Genomic DNA, 21,573 nt, shown 5'->3' on the forward strand with positions numbered 1-21,573 from the left:
TGTGGACTTAAAACTTTTATGTTCTAGAGATACTTTTAAACAAAGTAATGTAAAAAGAGAACATACCCAAACTCCCATCTTGATGTGCTCACAGACTGTTAAACGTTTTTTTAATAGGAGCAGTTTCCATAAGGTATCATGTAGGTGTAGCCACCTTTAAATAGTTAGATTTAAAATATTTTTGTAGGAAAACTTTGGCAGTTTTATTTTTCTACTTTCTAAATATCGTGTCTCTTAAGCTAAGCCTTAGTTCAATGCTTGTTTGGTTTTATTTGACTGTTACCCTGCATTTTATATTTACTTTCTGAAGCAAAGTATTTTTGCTTTATACCACTGAAGAGTTGTAGTGATATTCTGTGGCTGTGTGGATCCTAAAATTCTGTCTAGTAAAGAATACATTGAAGTATAAATGTTGTTCATCTATGGTCTTAGAGAAAAGTTAATTGTAAAACACTTGAAGACACACTCTGAAAAACACCACTGCTCTTCCCTTCTAAAATAATCCAAGTGCTATTCAGAATTGTTACTGCATTCATTTATGAGATTAGTTTAATATTGTATGCAGGGAAAAATTTTCACAAAATGTACTTTTATATAATACAAGAGTTGTTTGGAAGAAGGGCCCCTATGTGAATATACATGAAAATTGTATCACTTAAATTTTGGAAAAATATTAACTTACAATTCTGAAGCTTTGCTACTATGAATTTGCTGGGTTACTTTCAATGGTCTAGTAAATTAGGGGAGGAAAAAAGCCAATAGTACAGAAATATTAGATGCATACATCTGATTAAAAATGGAAAGGCATTCAGTGGAGTGAACACTGAGATAAAAGATTCTGTTTAGTATGAGAAATACTTGACCCCACTGAGATTCTTTTGTTTAATATGTTTTGAAGAAAAACAATCCCAAATAACATTCATAATCCAGTTAGCAGGTTAAGACTGGTACTTCAGTCAAATCTCTTAGAGCTGGGAGTAATTGTTCTCTGTTTAAATGTAAAAAGAGAAGAAAAGGATATATTAATAGAAACTAGATTTAAAGTTGCAGATGAGCACATAATAGCTGCTGTAGTAAACATCTGTCTTATAGAAGCCCCATAAAATATTAGAAAATGAAATAATAACCTGGAAGTTTTTTTTGTCATTTCCTAGCCTTAACAATTAACAGTCTTGGCTCAGTGAGATCCTCAGAACCTTTACCTTCAGTTAAAATCAGTGAGCATTGTGCAGACTGACACTCCTGAAGATTGATGCAAAAACTCCCACTAACTTGCATCAGTTTTGGATTAGGCCAAATAAAAGCTGAGAGTGCCCAGCAACTCGGAGGATCAGGTGCTGTTTGTGAAGGGGCATTGTGCAGTACAGACATAAAAGACCAGAGATGCTAAGGCTTCAGGTCAGAACTGCTCTTATGTTTATAGTGATACTGTACTTAATGCTCTGTTTCTGTTATAGAAAACTCATCTCTCTGTCAGTGTGCAAGAGAAACTATAAAATTCTTATAGAGCAAAATTATTATAGAGAAATCTTAATTTTTAATTTTTTTTCCCAAAATGTTATGCAAGTAAGTTGCGCTTGTGTAAGATTTAGAGGCTGATTTGAGCTATACTAGTACTACAAATTAGAGATTGTTAATAAGATTATTATATCTATATAATATTATTGTCTCTTAAGAATAACTTTACTATAGAAAATACATTTTATTAAATGCATACATGTTAGGTTTACTGTTTTAGTAAATGTAGTGATAAGATGACTGTCACCTGGAAGTTTGTGCAGTATCAAGGGAAGAAAATATTATCAGAAATAATTTTAGAGTGTTTATTAGAAAATCCTTGGTTTGATTAAATAAATTTTTTACCCCAGGCTAACTAGTTAAATAAGTCCTTTCAGGATACCTGCATGTGATTCTTCTTAGACTGAAGAGTGTCTTAAAATGAAGCCTTTATCTTTCTAACAGAGTAGTATTATTTGCAGAGTTTTAGCTTGTAGAAAACGTTTCAGGGACCCAGAGTTAGGGTTGGGGTTCACACTGTCAGATGAACAATTAAAAGAGAGCCCTAAACATTTAATTTTTTAGAAGTAACAGAGGCTTTAAAGAAGTTGCCATTGTAAAAATGTGCCGCTTTAACAGTCTTTTCTTAGTTCTAAAACTGATTAATTGCTGTGTCTTATAAAACCTGATTTATTTCATACTTTTTTCATACCAGGCATTACCATTATGAAGCTCTCCTTATAAGTGAGATTAATGTTTCAGAGCAAAGAAGTGGTTTGGAGGGCTGCATTCATTTTGAGTGCTATTCTAACCAATTTTAGATACAGCATTTCACAATGCATCAGTCTGCATGCGAACCTGCCTTATTATGTGGGATTAACTTGTTAGTGATTGATAGGAAGCCTGCTCCATCTCCAGAGGTGATTTGTTAGGAAACAAGGGTTACAGGTTCCAGGAGTTTGCGTACAGGGTCAGGTGACTGGTACCCATTCTGTGGCCTGACTGATGCTTGACAGAGAAGTTAGAAAAAAATGCTGTGCTGGTTTTTTTGTTTTTTTTTTTTGTTTTTTTTTTTTTAACTAAAAAACGCAACACACTCCAAAAATCCTAAAACCACTTATATTAAATGGTGTTCCTTACTGTGGTATTGGGCTTCACAGACAGTCTGAAGGGACAGGTATGAGGCATAGACAGTGTCTTTGTGCATCACTAGGTTCTGTTACAATGCATGTCTCCTGGATTGTTTGGAGGAAAAGCTTTAGCATTTGAAATCAAAACTCAGAAGGCTAGTTTCAGATGACAAGGTGCACACCTACTGGATATTGCTTGCATAGTTATTGAAATAGACGTCAATGCTGTTTTTTCCCTTTTAAAAGGAGCAAGAGTTGTGCTTGTTTCAATAGCTAGTGAAATATTTGCACATCCTGTCTGTGCACCTTTTGGTCTCAGCTTCACCACTGTTTAATTCTTAACCACTAGACTATGGTCACACACTACTGCTGAGTGTGATGCATAAACATTTAAAGTCCAGGAAAAAAAATGCTTCCTCAATATTGAGAGAAAAATAAGTTTAAAAAGGCCAAATTTAAAAAACATATATGAGAAACCTCTGAAAATTTTAAACAATTGTAACAATTCTAAGAAAATATAGGTGTATGCATCTGTTATGAAGATAGTAATTTAAATCTAAATTACAGTTGTTTCTTGCAAGATGTACTAATTGCATTCAGTCAATTTTTTAAGTTTGCAGATTGGACTAATTACATTTGTCTTTTAGTTCAAGTGTGCATGTTAACAGTAACAGAACGTTGCAACTGAAGCATTGCACAAAAGTATTTCTGGTCTTATGCAGATCAGAAGTAATAAAATTACAAAATGTTTATGAATAACAGGCTCTAAGTGCTCCTCTCCTTTTAGTTCACTCTGGCTTTATGGAATAAACATTATTTGTACAGGTTCATTTTAATATTACAACTGAAATAGCTGCTACTGAACAAATATGAAGGGAATAGTATCTTCAACATAATAAAATGGAGAGTACAACACAAACTGTATCTCTGATGGACATCTTAGATGCAAGTCTGTCTTCATGTTCCATACTTTCAACTTATGGACAATTTGCTCTTATGTTAAAATACATTTTATGCAAAGCTGATACTTGGATGACACAAGATTGAAAAGTTAAGTCTGGAACTGTTTTGTGCTGATACATGCTTGCAAATGTGAGTCTTGCAAAGAAGTGGGCGTGCTTTTATAGTTTAGGCTGAAATTCAACATATAAGTTCAAATCTAGGTGACCTAATTATTTTAAATTTTGCAATTTAAGTCTGTAACAGATTGAGGTTGTTGATACTTGATGTGTATGTTTGTGTCTACAAAAAAAGTTAATTGCAAACATTAGTGCCTAGATGTATTGAAAGCAAAACAGTAAACTAGAAACTGCAAAGTGCTGTACTGAATTCAGCACTGATTAACGTACTCTGCAAATCCACTGAAATCATCAAATTACCTGGATTGTCATGTACTCGTGAACTGGGAAGCTGTTGTAGAAGTTTGTGTTAAAGTATCTTAATAACTGAAATATGCATTAAAAGTTATAGTAACTTTGGTTCACTTTTACATTAGGAGTTCGTGAATGCAAATTCAATCTTTGTGTATAAAGGAAAACTTTTCAACTTGAGAAAAAAAATATAAAAATCAGGAAAGTAACCAGAAATAATTTAAAACATCTTATCACACTGCTAGTAAATCTTTAACATTAAAATCTTAACATGAACTAGCTATGGATTAAAATTATGTGATAATAGAGTCTCTATGCCTCTTTTTCTATTCTCCCCCAATATACCTCCATTCCATCCCCAGCAAAATCCTGGAATGATTGCAGAAATTTTTACTGCAGAACAGGTTTGCCAATTTGGTTTACTCTTTCAAGTAATTTATTTTGAAAGAAAGGAGGATATCTTTTGTAATGATGGTCTAAAGTTTGTATTCTATAAGCCTTTACATTTCATGAGTTAAGATCTACACGTGTCTTTTGCATCTGAATTACAGAAGTGTAAAATTGCAAAAATCTTAAGATATTATGACTTCAGTTTTTCCTGTAACAGTATGAGAAACATTCAGAAAAGCAGCAGTTATTATCATAAAAGCTGTCTTGGTGTGGAACTTAGAATGTGTTGTGTTGAAATCAGTTGTGCTGGTGGTGTTATTTTTCAACATTGTATTGAATTTCTAATAGTGTTCTTGACAGCAGTTGAGCCAATGTACAAAGGAACTAATGTGTCTTATTTCCTTATTTGAGTCTTGACAATTTTTAGTGTCTTAAGAAAACTGTCAAGGGTAAAATTGGTAAAATACAGATTTAAAACATTTTTCTTGGCAAGAGTTGAATAGAAAGTTGCATGTGAGAATTTTTAGAGGAGGGGGAAAGAAATTAATCACCTCCATGATTTATTACAATACAGCAATAGATTCCTAAATCATAGAAGTCCTTGATACACTTTGACTGGTTCATGGAGGGGGGTGACTATGTAGTGGTTGAAGAAATCATCATTGCTAATAAGTGTTACTTTAGATTAGCAAATGAAAGACTGCATAGTCCTTCAAAGGCCTCATCCATTCTCATTATAATCCTTTGAACATTTGTCTGACCTTTCTAAAGAAATTTTACAGAAACTTTATGCTTAGGATTCCACATAAATAAACTGACTAGCACTTGTCTCAAGAAGTTTGTACTCTAATGACAGGAGCAATAATACGTCTTTAAAAAAATATATCAAATGTTGCTTGCCACAGCAAATTGTTAATATATTTTCAAATATCACAATGTAATACTTGAGACTAATGAGTGTAAAGCAGCTTATTAAAAGCAAATAATATCACAGTTCTCTAACAAAAATCTAAAACCAAATTGTATTGCTAATATTTTTCCTCTCAGCTTTGTTATGGTTTGTACCTATAGAAAGCTGGGGTAGGTGGGGTAATTTTGTTTTCAAGGCTGAGTGTATGACGGTTTGTGCAGCTAGGACATGACCAGCTAACGCAAACCAGCATAGCTCTACTCACCTCAGGGAAGACGTTGCCATTTACCTTCTGGGTCATGGCATGTAGGGCTGTGCTCCTGAAACACTTTCCATTTAGATTTTGCTTTAATTATTACTTTTTTTTTTTTTTTAATAAGCAGTTTACTTCTTTCCTTTTGTAAAATACATGGCTTATTTGAATAGGCTTTGGTGCCTCTCAAAAGCATCATGGCTCAGATGGGTTTTTTCCATTAAAAGAAAAAACCTCTTATTCTGTTAGTAAACTTGGCAAAGCAGAAAATAATTCATTTTATTAAATCAGTTTTTTTTTTTAAAGAAAGACATTCTTTATTCACACTACTGAATTTATTCAAGTATTTGATGTCTCCCTATTCCTTTTAAGAGAGATTCTAAATTTCAGTGTCAAAAGGTTGAGTGGCAGCATCCAAACCTATGCAACTGGAACTGAGGAAAGATACTGTATTCCAGCAAATCAGCTGGTTGAAATCTTGGTTACAAGTTGGGAGCGTTTGTGTATTACTTTAGCAATAAAGGCAGAGTCACTGGAAGTCTTAACATTGAGGCAGCAGTTACTAAATTATCATTTGTTTGTCATTGTTCCCAAGCTGGAAGGCAGAAATGTTGTATTTTTAAAGTAATGAAGGAACTGGACAAATGCTGGACCTCTGCAAATGATTGAGCTTAGTTCGGGATAATAAACAGGTAATTGAGAGTGCTGAGAAATTCTACTTTGTGTTTGGTATATCAGACTGATAAATATGAAATCCTCAAATTTGATCTCCCTTCATCCCTAGCTAGTTAGAAAATTAAAAATTTAGACAGAAAGGAGCCCTTTCATATTGTAAGGTGGGAAATATTCTTTTTCATATCTTGCTTTGCTGGTAATTATGCATATATGCACACATGTTTTGGATTGTCTAATCTTCAATATTATTACTTTGGGTTTAGTGTAAATTGATGGCAGATGAATGAAAAGCCTTCCTGGCAGATTTTTTAAACTATAGATTTGTATCTGCATGTGCATGTACTTTGACCATTTAGTAGTGACTTAGTAAATGTACAGTACAAAATTACAGGAGGATTTGTCCTTTTCCCCTCATTTGTCTGTCAGTTGCTGAAGTTTGTGATTTCAACACAGGCTGGTGTGTTGGGAGGCGTAAAAAAACCTTAGGGTCTGAAGTGCACAGTGACATCTCAGTGAGTGCTGGGAGCAGAAATGCTCATCACCTATCAGGAAGTTTTCCAGTCATTTGTGTCTTGATAGAGTACGAAAAAAAGACCCACCTAGTAATCCAATCTATCTAAAGGTATGGTAACTTAGAAATACAACTATGAATGACTGTGCTCTACAGGAAACCTGGAAGTAACAAGTGTTTAAAAAAGCTGGTGTTTTATTTTCTTTCTTAAATGAAGAGTATCTTAGCATGAAAATGAAATATCAACTCTTACTTAGCATGAAATAGTTATAATTACATTTAGAAATGTTTTAAGTAGCTTAAAAATGCATAGCTGCTCTTATTATTCTTTCGATAATTTCATGTTAATTGTGGATTGATACAGGGTTAATGATATAAAATGTTAGCACTTCTAATGATATGTTTAAGGACAGTGCAGACATTAAATTCAGTAAACTGAATATGTGGCCTCATAAATAAATGCTGAATTATAATACAAAGCACACCATGACCAAATTAATTAGTATGTTTAATCTAGTGAATTCCAGCTAGGCTGCATATAATATGGACATGTATTTAATTTCTAAATTTAATATTAGCTGCATAAGTCAGCCCTTACTTAATCAGTGCAGATCAGTAATAGAAATGTAATATATCTGGGCTTGTACATAAGCTTTTCTCTTTAAATAAGATGTTTTAACATTGTTTGAGATTTTAAATATTGTAATTAAAAAAAGGCACGTGAGTAGAAATGTTTCCTGTGTTCTCCCCATAATTTGTCGTCATCAGGAGGTAGAATTCCTGAGGTCCAAAATAAAATATTCATTCAATCAAAATGGCGGCACTCATTAAAATTCATTCAAGGATCTAGGGCAGAATATTTTGTATTTGCTTATTTGATACAAAATTTACTGCTGGTTGCTTAGCTGTAATTATTGTTATATCAGTTTTTTTTTTTTTTTTTAATTTGGGTGGAGTTAAAATGCCAGTAGAATAATCTTGATTTTTCATTTGAAAGCCTTACTTTGCAAAGAAAGTGCAGAAGAAAAGGCTATTTAATTTTTTAATAACCTGTGAGTACTTTAGATTTTTCCTCTTGTAAATTAGATTTTTATCATGTGAGCCATAGGGCCTACGGATTTTCTTGAACTCATCTTCTGAATTCTTAAACGTGAGTTTAGGATAGAAATAGGAAATTGGGTGGTATTGAGTCCAGTTTTGAAAACCTCTAAATAATGTGTTCAGTTGGTAGTTTCAGGGACTTCAGTGAGATTGTGTAGTGAATAGGCATTGTCCCTGTGGTCAGTGCTCTATAGGCTTAGGCTCATTGCTTTCAGAGGAAAGTCTAAGAATAATCAGCTTGTGTTTTCTTCTTTTTTTTCCTTGATACGGGATTACACACTCTGCCTGTAACCTTTGATATAAATCTACCTTTGCTTTGTGTTCTTTTTCTGGTAAATACTTGACTAGAAATGAGTTGATGAACTGCTCAGTTTTTATGGAGAGTCCATAAAGAGCAGAATGGGCTGACTGCACTTTGGTTCTCAGTCAAACCTTATTGTTAAATGTGTTTAGGATTATTTCCATCCCATTCCCGGCATTTGGAACAAGCAAATCCAATAACTGTTTATTTGCTGAGCCACACAAAGGAGCGCGCTTGTCCGAAAGAGGGCACAGTGAGGTTGCGCCTGTGCTGCCCTGTTAAACACAGCGCTGTCGCTTTCCCACGTGCTGGGACACCATCATCTATGGTTTTTATTCTTAAAGAGCTCCCTCGTGGCATTTTGATCTGTACTCATTCGTGGGACTCCCAAACATGGTTTAGCAGTTAAGATCAGAGATGTATTTATTCTGGGGACCATTCTCATTGAGCACTTGGCTTCCAGCTTCCTAATTTAGAGGGTAAGACTTGTTACTAGCACAGACCTGATTTAATTATACAGGCTTTAAGTATGGTTTTGGACAAGATGGCCTCCAGAAGTCTTTTCCAACCTAAATTGTGTGATTCCAAGCCTTTTGGTTACACTCCTTGCAGTCCTTCTTGGGGGTGTGGAATTTGCTATTCAGTAGTCACACCTGAATTCATTGTTGCCAATGGTAATTCTATTACTACACTTCCAAAAATAATTATTTATCAGGCTCAGAAGTAAAATCATCATATTTGTGTTTTAATCAGTTTAAATAAATAAATGTTAGTGTTTTATAACCTGATGTAGGAGTAAAATTTTTCCAGCCTGCTTGTGTAAGATTGTTCCTGTTAACTTAACAAGAGGATTTGTGGGAGTGCACAAGCATAAAGAGGACTGTCCGTGTTAGAAGCATTGTTAGGTGCAGTACATTTTCCTGTACTAGAAACTTGATGCAATTAATTTAGATATTAAGTGAAAACTAGCTTCATTTTAGTCTATACACCTGCTAATTATTACATGTTGGGAAATTTAGCTGACTAGAGACTGGAAAAGTACAAAGCCGTGGCTAATTCCAAGTCCTGCACCTGTAAGATAGCATGTCCTTGGGCCTAGCTGGGTATGATAACAAATAGTGAAAGAGACATGAGAAAAGAGAGATGTAACCCCTAAGGAATGAGGAAGAGTTAATGGTATAGTTTAACCAATAGATCGCTTGGCTTACAGAATATTCATAAGCTTATTATTTGCTGTATAAGTGTTTGATGCTTTCTTCAATAAACTGGACCTGTGATGAACCAGCTGGTGTCCTGGTCCCCTTCCTTCGACAATTACATGCTGCTAACCTGACAGAATTTAAGTTTGCTGGTTTATAGTAAGTGCAAAATAGCTAGCTGTTTATGGGCAACATCATGCAAGAAAACCAGATTAACAGCTTTTTCGTTAAGGTTTTTATTTTGAAACTAGATTAAAGATGGTATTTACTGATTTATTATGAGAATCAAATCTGTAGGGGTTTTTAAAAGCTTTTATTTTCCTGTGGTTAGTTAAAGAATATACAAGAGGAACAAGTTACAATGCTTTTTTTTCAATATTAATGAAAAAAAAAAGTCCACTAAACCATCACTTTTTGTTTGTGAAGCGACTTTGCTTACATCTAGCCTTAATGAAAGCTATATCACCAAATATCACATTGAACTGTTGTTAACCCACTTACAATCCCGTGCAGGCTGTAGTTCAGTGAGCCCAAGAGGCTGAATGAATCCTAAAGGAGGTTTCTGGGCAGGACCTTCTTGGCAGTGCTTCAGTGTCATACCCACTCCATGGGGGAAAAGGAATGAGCAGCCTCTAAGGGATCTGGTCTGCCTGGGGTTAGGCACCCAAAGGGGCCATCTTTGTGAAGGTCTGAGGTGTGTGGTGACCTTGTCCCCACGGCTTTGAAAGCTGGGCACTTCCTGCAGTGTCTCTGCTTTGAGGTGCCTGAAGTGCAGTCTCACTTTGGTGATTTAAGCTAAACAGACGGCATTTCATCCGTGTTGCCTCGACCAAAACTGCAGCAACAGCTATGAAAGCATGGAAAAGTAGAGTAGAAGCTAAGAGTTTCTTTGACTGGAACTAAAGTATTTTCAGGTTTTATTTTTTAATAATATTTTTTAATTAAGATTTTTAATATTATAACTGAAATCACATCATGGATGTTTGAAAACCGTTGTTTCATCAATGATTCGTAGGTAGAGTATTGTCCCCAGGTTAAAATAGGACCTTGACTTCTACATTAACATAAAGGAACTGCATATTAGAAGCAAATGTTGCTTCAAATATGTAGAAGGTTTCATGTTTTTAATATGCATTGATACTTTTTCAGGGAAAAAAGCTTTATATATAAGCTTTATTTCCTTATAAACATATAAGCACTGTACTACTGGTATTTTGAATTTTTCTGTTAAATGCAATTCAAATGATTTTAAATTAGAAAATGCGCAAAAATTGGGTTAACTGCATGTAACTGTTGAAACTGTTTTAGCTCACTGATATATTCAAAGATCTAAATAGGCAGTAGATGTGGACTTTTTTCCCCTCTCATAATGTTACCAATATATTTAGTTTAATTTCACATCCTACAAATCAAAAATACCAGGGTTTCTAAAAGCTTGGTCTTAATATTTCTTCTTCCTGCTCTCCTGTGCCATTCACATAACTGTGGAAGGGGCTAGCAGCGGGCCTGTTAGCTAAAGGAGCAAGAAGTAAGAAGAAGAAGCTGATAAGGAGCTTTCTCCAAGGCCGTAACCAAGGAGATCGAGAGAAGGAAGATAAGAGCATTCTGCAGCTGGATGAAGCATTTTTAGAAAGTTAGGTGGAGTCAGAGTAACTTTTCACCAATGGCATGGTATTGAATTATTGTGGCCAATAGCTAAGGTAGAAGAAGGGTAAACAACTGGAAAGTGTATAAAAGATCAGCCATTTTCATTAATAAACTGTTGCCAAGTGTTACCAACTGAGACTGCTTGTGGTCTCTGCTTTATGTCGTGACCGCCTCGACTGCGACATTTTGGTGATCCCCGACGTGATAAGAGCATAGTCAGTGGGGGCCCATACGGGGTCCTAGCAATTGGCAACCGTGACCCACTGGGACGTAGTGGGGGAGGCGGCGTTGGTGCAGCTGAGAGTGGCAGGTGGAAGCCACAGGGAGGTCCGGACCTGATTACCTCCAATCAAGACACCTGGAAGTAGGTGAGCCACCAACTAGTAATAATGGGACAAAATTTATCTAAAGAGGAAGAAAATTTTCTGTCTACATGGAAAGTTTTGTTAAGAAATAAGGGAATTAATATGTCAGACTATGCTCTTCGTAATATATTGCTGTGGGCTAAATCACAGAATTTTGGCACTGATCCCGACACAGCATTTAGTGTTAAGGCATGGAAGAAAGTCGGGGACAGACTTTGGCAAGTCATTCGAGCGGGAGATAAAACAGCTGTTGATTTAGCAGTAACCTGGAACTCGCTCTTTGAGGCTTTAAAAGAATGGAAAGTAGAGAGAGAAACGGAGCAAGATGCGGACGAAGAGTCGGGGCTGATAACAGAACCTGACAGGGGGTCAGAGGCAGAGGGGGCCTCTGAGGTAGAAGGGGGCTCTGATTGGGAACTTGGTGAAGGAAGTTTGGATGCCATGGGAGTTACCTGGCACGCTGCCAGAGCTTCTGGGAAAGCTGCCAAAGCTTCTGGGCTGGGTGCCAAAGCTTCTGGGAAAGCTGCCAAAACTTCTGGGCAACCTGCCCTAGCCTCTTCTTATCAGACCCCTAAGCCTCCTTATCTCACACCTGCACAGCAGCTCGAGATGGTGCCTGTATATACTACACTGCTACGCCAGTTAGCTGAAATGTCTCTAGCAGAGAGAGAAACCCAGCCATCTTCCCCCCCCCCCCCCCCCGCTTCCCTCCTCTCTGGCAGTGCAGGGAGAGGTTTTCATGCCATGGCTTTGCCAGCATTCCCTCAAAGGCCAGAGAGCTCCAGAGCAGAACAACTTTAGTGAACAAGCACTCAGCCCCTGCAGGCCCCTGGCCTCCAGGATGGCTCCATTTGCCATGGATCCATCATCAGGCAGCAGGAGCTGAGTTAGAAATGGGCTCCCTGAGCCTGGACCACCTCCCAGTGCCCAGACAGCAGCAGAGCAGAGGGGGCTGAGCCCCACTGAGCCCGGGCTGTTGGTAGAGGGAGCAGCCTTGGCCAGCAGCTGCTTCTCTCCCTGTGTGGCAGTTGTCACCTTGCAGCTCTCAGTCTGTGGAAATAGAACACAGTGCTGAGTGTCACAAGGGGAGCACTTGGGGCAGCAAAGTCCTGTGCTCCTGGGCCAGGGAGTTTGGGAATTGCCAAACTCTGTAGGAGCTTTGTGCCTGCACTGAATGGATTTCAAAGCTGCTCTAGGTGCATGGGAAGGAAAGCACAGAATCACAGTATGTTAAGGATGGAATGGACCTTAAAGATCATCCAGTCACAAGGCCCCTGCCATGGGCTGGGACACCTCCCTCTAGAGCAGGGAGCTCCAAGCCCCATCCAGCCTGGCTTGGAACACTTTCAGGGCTGGAACCTCCACAACTTCCCTGGGGAACCTGCTCCAGTGCCTCACCACCCTCACAGGAAACATTTCTTCCCTAATATCTATTCTAAATCTCCTTTCTTTCCATTTCTACCATTACTCCCTGACCTATCATTACAGGCACCAGAGATGTTTTAAACTCAGCAAACTGGTGGCTCAAATTGGAAAGCAGCCCAAGGAATGGGTTAGAAATTGGAAGTCAGCCTCAGGGGATATGTCCTGAGGGAAGAGAAGGGTGCATATCTTCTCCTGCAGCATCAGGAGCTGGTTGCATTCAGCTCAGAGTCGGGGACTAGCACTGAGGCAGCCTGGAAAATCCAGTGGAGCAGAGGGAATGATTGTACTGCAATGGACATCTCTCCCCAGGCTGTGAGAGCAGGCTGCCCCTGCAGCTCAGAGGGGAAGGCCAAGGACCCTTGGTTGAACTCAGCTCTCCTGCTCTGAACCTTGGGAATGTTTTCGTCAACACCCCCCATGTCTATGAGGTGAGCAGCAGGGCTTGGGATGGATCCTGATGGCTCCTGAGGCAGCAGCAAGCCTGGTGCAGCTGTGGACTTGCTGCCAGCCTGGGCACTTGTGAGCAGGGAATATTTGATGGACTGCTCAAATCTGGGGGGTCACAAAGGTGTGTCAGTTGTTCCTGAAGTCCCAGTCCCTGCTTTTGGGCAGCCTTCCTTAGGGATCAGCTGGGAGGCTTCCTGCAAAACAACCCCTTGGCACATGAAACCAGCACTGGCTCCAAAAGCTGCATGTTCAGAGGCTTTTGTGGCAGTGCCAGACACATGGCACCTTTGGACTGGGCTCTGCAGAAGCAGCTGCAACAAACTGGCTGCCTTTGAGCTTCAGCCCACTGCCAACAGCTCCCAGTCAAGTGTCTCCTGCTTATTGCTGCAATCACAGGAAATCCTTGGGAGTTCTCTCCCTTGCTGACCAGTCCCTCACCACACTTCAGCCTCAGTGCATCGCTGGCTCTAGAAAGAGAAAAGTGTTCCTGGGAATAAAGCAAAGGATTTTTCTACCTATTTCCCTCCCCCCAAGTAGTGTCAAGCTTGCAAAAACTTCATGAGACAGCAACTGAAAGAGGTAGAAAATGAGGCATTGCATTATGCCCGACACTTCCAAAAGCTTGGCTGTGGGAGGCAAAGACACGCTGAGTTTTCTCACCAAAAGATGGTGCTGTCTGTACATTTTGATGCTGATGCCTCATTCTCAATGTATTGTTTTCATGGTCTGGGAAAAGGTGAAGGAGTAGATGGTGCTGTTGGAGCTGTGCTCACTGGGGCAGCAGCAGCTCTGGGGTGATTCCCTACGCAGCTGCAATCAGCCCACGTTGCTCTCAGCGCCAGCTCTCAATGCGTTTGGTGCTGCTGAGCAGAGGGGCACTGCTCTGTGTCCATGGGATAAGCCCAGGGTGACTGCAGTTCTGTGGAGTTGCCACTGCTCTGCATGAAAACCCAAAGGCAGAACTTGTCCTGTTGAATCTTTTGACTTCTGCCATTCAGCAGCACAAAGCATCTTCTGCCTTTTCTGGGTGTTCATTGCATCATTGGACAATAACTCACAAGAAGGGAAGATTCCACACGTATTTCCATTTTGCTTTCTTGCTGCTGCAGGTGAAACTGATGAACCAAGGAGCTGTTGATGCTCCCTTCACCTGTCTCCCTTCAGCCACCAACCTGGGTTTGTGTTTCAAGTTTGCCCCCGAGGAGGGCACCATTGCAGCAGGCGGGAGCCAGGCTGTGCAGATCTCCTTCAGTGCCACCGTGCTGGGGAGCTCTGAGGAGGAGTTCCAGTTCAGTGTGGCTGGATCTCCTATGCCTGCCATCCTGACCATCAAGTAAGGACCCTGGGAGCTGGGTGGGCACATCTGTGGCTGTCTCTGGGACATCCCCCACCCACCTCCTTTTGGGGTGGAGCAGAGAAAAAAGGTGTTTCCTGAAGTCTTAGTCTCTGTTCTGATGCTGGCATTGCTTTAGCGTGAGGCTGCCTCCTGCCCTGTGTGGTAGCTGGGAGCTGGAATGACTCCTCCCTGCAGGGATCTCCCCATGCCTTGGGCCATGGCAGACAGTGGGATGGATCAGCTTTGGGCAGCAGCTGCTCTGGGATGTCCCACCTGAACACCCAGCAAGGCCCCCCGGGCTTTGCAGATGGGCCAGCCTGGCTGATTCTGCAGCAGCAGCAGTGTTTGTATAACCTTGTGTGAATAATCCGTGCCAGATGGGCAGCAGCAGCCTCAGCTCACCTCTCATGGCCATGCTGTGGGGCACAAGCTGTGCTCCCAGCTCCTGTGCACAGAGGGCTCTGGTGCCTCCTTTGCACAGCCAGCAAAGGGCTGATGTGGGAGTCAGGAACTGTGCAGCAGGAACTGTGCCAAGGACTGGGGCACCATCCCGTGGGCTGGTGCCATAGCAAGAGACAATCCTGGCCCAGCCAAAGGGAGAAGGGCTGATCATAGGGGAGGCAGAGCTCAGTGCTCAGCACCACAGCAGCGTGAGGCCTTGTCCCTGCCAGCCTGAGCCATGTGCTGCAGGATAATGGAGTGGAAGCAGGAGAACTGATGCTGGCTGCTCTGCAGCTTTGGAGCTGGGCTGCTGCTGGTGGGAGGTTCTGGCTCAAGGCCAGAATGAAGGAATGAAAGCAATCTGCACTGGATGATACCAATGAGATAAGGGAGATGGATTAAGAAGAACAAGGAAGTTATTCCTTAGCAAGAGAAAAGTGGTGAGCAGGTGTGCCCAAAGTGGAGAAACAATGATGCTGGCTTTGTGTTTGGAGGAAAAGTGCTGCTTTTTTCGTTTGGAAATCAGGAGGGAACCTTTCACCATCAAAGGTGATTCTCCTCTGTCCCTCCCCCAAAGTGGTCATGGGCTGTTTCTGCATAAGCAGCTTTCTCCTTGAGCAAGGGCAGGTGTCTCTTGTTGAGATGTGCAGAGCAGAGCCAGGGGCAGTCCTGTGAATACAATAGAGGACACAGTTCACTGGTTCTTGATTTTGAACCAAAAGGCAGAGTGGGCACTGATTGGCATCAACCATGAAATCAACTGGTGAGTGTTGTGCAGCTTCAAGTGCTGATTTCAGTGTATGTTGGTGACTTTTGGAGTGTGTCTGCTGAGTTGAAGGACAGGTGAGGTGCTGTGCTAGATTCAGGACAGCCAAGTTTGGTTGTTGAAGCTCTTGCTCTTGGCTGTGCCAGCTGGTGAACTGCTGACAAGCTGGTCCTTTCCTCTAGGATTCTTCTGTGCCCTGGGTAGAACTGTTGCTGCTCTTTTCAGAGGATGTTTGGGAATGCCCTGGATTCGTATCTCAGAACTGTGTCTGTAATGATTGTGTGGGTCAAACTCTCTTGAGAAAGCTCCTCCATGGGAACAGCAGTTCTAGCTCAGGAGGAGCAGAGCAGGGAAGCTGTGGCTGGAAGGGCTGCTTGCAGAAGTTTGTGGGGACACCTTGATGTCCATGCCATTGCAGATGGGGAAACTGAGGCACGGAGCCATGTCTGGGTGTTTGTTCAGCGTCCTTCATGGGACCCCCAGCAACCTGGGGGCTTCTCCTGCCTGCCCTGTGCCCAGAGCCCATCAGGGGCTGTTGGCTGCTGCCCCTTGGCTTGAGCTGCCTCCTGTGCCCAGGGCCCTGTGCTGAGCACACGGGGCTGTGTTGGTTGGGTAAGATGCAAAGCTGTGTTTCGTGTCAGGTACAAACAGGCGACGCGTGTATTTGTGAATGCGAAATGTGTGGACCCCGACAATGGGAGAGCTGTGAATTCTACTAATAACTGAGGAGAATAAAGCATGGAAAAAGGCCTTTGAACCTATCTTTTGTTTGCAAATTAACCCTAGTTGATTTAGGAGCATTGGAATTAAAGTGTTAAAGATGTTGCTTTTTGCCTGCATTTAATCCATAAAGAGTTCTGCAATAATAACCTTTTGAAGTATAATTTTAGAATATTACTTGTATCCTTGAAACTATAGCTTTGGAATATATATAAAGGAAATATGCTTATCTCATGCCTTATTGAAGCAGAGAAAAACAGCTTGAGAAAGGAAGATGAACATCACCTCAAGGATTTATGGTTTCGACTAAAGGGAAACTGGACCGCCACCATCTGGGATCCTCCTCAGGGACCGGTGGTGGCACCTGTGGGAGCTTTGGTGGTCAAGGAGGGCGTGGTGTTTTGTGGAGAAAAGAAGAAACCTCACAGCTTTGTGAAAGTTGTAAAGCCGGAATGTTTATGACAGTGCAAAGGCATGCGTGCCTCAGGGAACTTCAGGTCTCTTTTTATCTCTCTCTCTAATATATGTGCATGCAGTTTCACAATAGGTTCATACATATTCATTTTTATGGGTTTCTGTGACTTTTACCACCAGTTCCTTTTTATCAGAAAAAATTCCGAGGTCAGGCTGACTTGCCCTTGGAGCAGTCCCTGTCTCTCTCTATCCTCTTCTGTCTCCCCCCCTTTATCTCTGTCCTTCGCTGAAGTAACTTCACAGAGCTTAGGCCTTGCAGCCTGGCTAAATAACTATGATTTCTAACCACAGACTCAACTCAAAAATGTACATTTCACCTAAATTAAAATGGATTTCTATCCTGGAAAATTTTCACTTTGCCTCAGTGGTGGCAATGGAACGCAGGTGTGGCTGGGACACGCTGCTCTCTGTTGACACCCACCACTTTGCCGTGGCTCTGCTGGCCAGGTGAGAGCCCCTTCTCCCCACTGCCTCTGACATTTGTGCTCTGTGCCCAGGTGTCCCACACAGTCCCCGTGCTCATGGGCCAGAGGGCCTTGTCACTGAGGGACGGCCAAGCACACTGGAAACGGCTGGGAGAGGAGGGTGCCCATGAGCAACCAACTCCCAAATGGCCCAGGCCCCTTGCTGGAAGGATGCTGGGGAAAGATGGGAACTCTGTGAGTCACTCCTGGGAGAGGTTTGCCCCACTGGCTCAGGATCTTGTTTCCTTTTCCTCTCGTCAGGATACTTTGCCATTCAGCCATACACTATTGTTCTGGGATTGCATTCTACCTGCTCGCCCTGCTCGGCAAAGAGATGCCATACTGGGATTTCCCTGCCCTGGCATTCCTTGTGGAGGTGAACCTCAAGGCCAGCGCTGCCTGGCTGAGCTGCCTCCCAGCCCTCTGGCCTCTCGTAGGCACAGCTGCCAGGACAGTGCCTGTGCCCTGTGCTGCTGCCTGGGCCCAGCCCTGTGCGGCTCCGGGCTCCTGCCGGCCGGCTCCCCTGTCACTGCCCTGTGCCTTTCAGGTCCTCGAGTGCCTGGACTTGAGGGAATGCAGTGACAACGTTCTGGAGATCCTGGCACAGAACCTGCAGAGCGAGCACATGGCCAGGCGTTACTTGGCACTCCGAGGCCTCGTAGTGCTGGGCAAGAATCCCTTGATGGTGAGAAGGGGCAGTGGCTGAAGCCGTGCAGGCAGCGTGGGGCTGGGCAACGCAGTCGCTTGGCCTTGCCTGGGCTTTGGGCGCTGGGGCAGCTGCTCCCAGCTCTCCTGCCTCCCGCTTCAGCTGCCTCAGTGCTTCGGGACAGGCCTTTGGCCTCTGGGCCCTGCGGCAGCAGGGCGGCCTTTCACAAAGTTGCAAACATTTTATTTTCACCTTCATAAACAAGATCTGAGTGACCAGTTCAAGGTCTGTGGGCACTGCTTTAATTTAGTCCCAGTATTCTGAGCCCAGTAAGTTCAGGCGTGTTTGTGCTGCAGGAGAAGGGGAAGAAGTTGTCAAGAATTGAGGAGAGAAGGATGCCTGCTGTAAGAAATGGAAGCCCAGAGTAGTTCCTCCCTAATGGACATTCCAGCAACTCCTAATAAAAAAAAAGAGTAGGAAATTAATGTAGAGACTAATGCCAGGTGTTCTGGAAATGACAAGGGAAATGGTGAATAAACACATGGCACAAAGTTTCTGCTGCTTGAGTTTGTGTCTTTCAGAATCCATTGCTCAATAATGTGTGTGGGGACTTTAAAACCACTCCTGCTGTCATGAACAGCTGAGAGTATTTAATATGTTTTCATTAAAATGTTGGACAGATTTTCTTTGTTGTCTTGAAACATCTTGGTGGGACCTTTTTGTGGACAAACGATATATAGAATACGCAATACAATATATACAATATATTGGTAGTGGACAGGGATAAGTTCAGTCACTGACACAAAAATGAGAATATTTAAGTTTGTAATGGTAACATTTTTTTTGGAAAGCCAGACCATAGGAACTACTTGAAATCTGCTTGTCACTGATTGCAGCTCCACCTAAGTGGAATACATAGATACATGAATATTTACAGTAATAATCCTTGTAAGCTTGGAAGGAGTAGGTTTTTTCTTACTATTGCATATTAGTAGGCTGGTTCTGCTCTTTAGACATGGCTGAATTCAGAGACAATTCAAATTTCCCTCTTTTTGAGCTGCACAGCTGTAAATAAAGTTGAGTTTCATTTGCTGGAGGAGACAAGTCAAACCCAGGGTCCTCACTGGAGTGGCTGCACTCGGTTGACCTCTGTGGAAATGGCTGAAATTCTAATTTCCTGACACTTCTACTGTTTCATGAGGGCCTCGTTGCATGCACAGCCCTTTCTCTTTCTTATCAGAGGTTCTCACCATCAGAGAAGGCACAAAGGAGCCTCCCTCTTCTACAGCACATAATTTCAAGTATCTTTTTATTAATCTATTCACAATTGTTATTGAACTTTCTTCTCCAGTTTATAAACCCTCTACTTTAAATTGCTTTCTAGCACTAATTTGAGTGCATGTTTATGCAGGTTACATTATTTCAGCTTTCATCTGATTCCAGGATGTGAAAGGTTTCATTAATTTATTGATGTAAGATCATAGGAAAAATTCCAGTAGTAATTATTGGTAAAATAATTGCAATTTCTCTGCTAGCTGTTGCTAGTCTAAATCAGTCTTTTTGTCCCTGTGCTCAGAACACAGCATGCTTTTATCTCTTCATTTTCTTCTGGAGCTGTAGGTACTCCTGCTTGCCAAAGCCATCCTCTTCATCTTCTGTTTAGTCAGATATTTGTGCCTTTTTCCTGTAGATTTGCCCCTCATCTCTTTATATTTCTAGGCTATTGCCACACTTTGAGGTGGAATGAGCTGAGAAGTTAAATGCTTTTGCTGCCAGTACCACTCGATTATCTGGAGGCCTGGCCTTGTCTGTGGGCTGTGAGGTAGCTCAGGGATAGCCAAGATCTCAAGGTGTGGATGGTGTGCCAGATTTGGGTATAAAGGGAGGTGTGAGAGAGGGGATCCAGTGTGTGAGCAGGGAGGCATGGCAGGAGCGCAGCACTGAAGTGACATGGCAGCTGAAAACAGCAAAATTCTAAATATTTGCAGCATGAGCTGGGAATCTGTGCCCCCACAGGTTAAATTTTGTGGTGCTTTTCACTCTATTATGAAGAAGCGAATGAAAAGTATTTCTGAATTGTTTTGATCTTCCTTACCTCTGAACTCTCCCAAGAACACTTTTGTTTTCTCTTCCAAAGTTCCATCTTTCCCCCTTCTCTAGTGGAAAGTATAGATGTTTCATTTTGGTTTATTCTTCACTATTAATGCATTAAGTTTCTCATATTCTGCACTCAAAAGTGCTGAAACAAATTATTAAATAATGTATCGTGCTAGATGGGTTGGCTGAGAATCTCTGAATTGATGTCATACTGCTAAACATTGTGGAACAATGTCCAGAGCTCTCTGTGGGGGTGTTGAGGCTGGATGGGTGTGAGCGTGGCAGTGGCACAGGGTGGGATGGATGGATGGATGGATGGATGGATGGATGGATGGATGGATGGATGGATGGATGGATGGATTTACAGGAGGAACGGGATTATTCAGCAGTGTTTCCTTCTCTCCCTGCAGCCTTTCATGTCCCCCCGGTACCCTGGAGGCCCAAGGCCACCTCTCAGAATACCCAACCAGGTAAGGCTGGTCGCTGCTGCTCTGCTGGCCCAGGGTGAGGGTTCTGTCCCTCTGCTACTCACTTCTGTGTCAAATGCTTCAGTCCCTGCCCATCCCTGCTAGATGTACAAATTATATTTATTCCACAGTAAATATGGGGATTATTGGTGAGAAACAGGTCTCATGAAGTGCTCTGTGGCTCCCAAAGACACTCTGGCAACTTTCTAAAAGCGCTGAATTCCCAATTTTCTCTCATCGCCGTCTAAGGATGTGCAATGCCAGCGAGACAAGGATGAGTAATGAGCTGCTGTTCGTCAGCAGGGACCTTTTCTGGCCCATCTGTGAGAAGAGGGTTCTGGAAGTAGAGAACATTTGTGTTTTCAAGTTCTCCATAGTGCAGAAAGAGGAGGAGAAAGAGTTGTCAGCAGATGAAAAGTTAAAGACAAGCAGACAGAAAAACATCAGTGGAACTCTGAGAGGAAAACTAGGTCATTTACAATATTGGGAAAAGTAGAAAGGATAAATGGAACAGGTAGTTTGGTTCAACTTTGGTTTCCAGGACTGCCTTTTGATTGTCACACTATATCCCAGCCTCATTTCTGGCTATTTTTTTATATTTGTGTAACACAGTTTCAACAAATTTGTCATTACTTTTGACACACTATCACCAGAACTTATGAAATCTAAATTTCAGTGAGCTGGGTGTATCAGGTGGCAAGACTTGTCCAGGTGATGTTTGGGATCAGGTAAAGCTGCCTGTACCAGGGCTACTTCCTCACCAAGGCCCTGAGGGACTTAATTAACCTTGATGAGGTGATCATCTGTGCAGTGCCATTAGTACTGCACTTAATATCTGATAACATTTTACTGCTGTAGCTCAGTTCACTCCTGATTTTTGCACTTCCCAATACTATCTGAGCCAGAGGTGTCTGAGCCCCTGAGCCAAGGGTTTGGGTTTC

General features: G+C 41.8%; 1 protein-coding gene across 1 annotated transcript in view; it reads left to right on the plus strand.

Annotated features, from left to right (window-relative positions):
• Nucleotides 1-21,573, plus strand: part of LOC132086150 (single-stranded DNA-binding protein 3-like) — a 28,392-nt gene that overhangs the window by 1,350 nt on the left and 5,469 nt on the right. The window contains exon 3 of the mRNA XM_059491617.1: nt 20,576-20,635. Coding sequence (XP_059347600.1) covers nt 20,576-20,635 — 60 coding nt within the window. The remainder of the gene's footprint in view (nt 1-20,575; nt 20,636-21,573) is intronic.

This window comes from Ammospiza nelsoni, chromosome W (assembly GCF_027579445.1).
Source record: "Ammospiza nelsoni isolate bAmmNel1 chromosome W, bAmmNel1.pri, whole genome shotgun sequence".
In the NCBI taxonomy this organism is placed as follows: Eukaryota; Metazoa; Chordata; class Aves; order Passeriformes; family Passerellidae; genus Ammospiza; species Ammospiza nelsoni.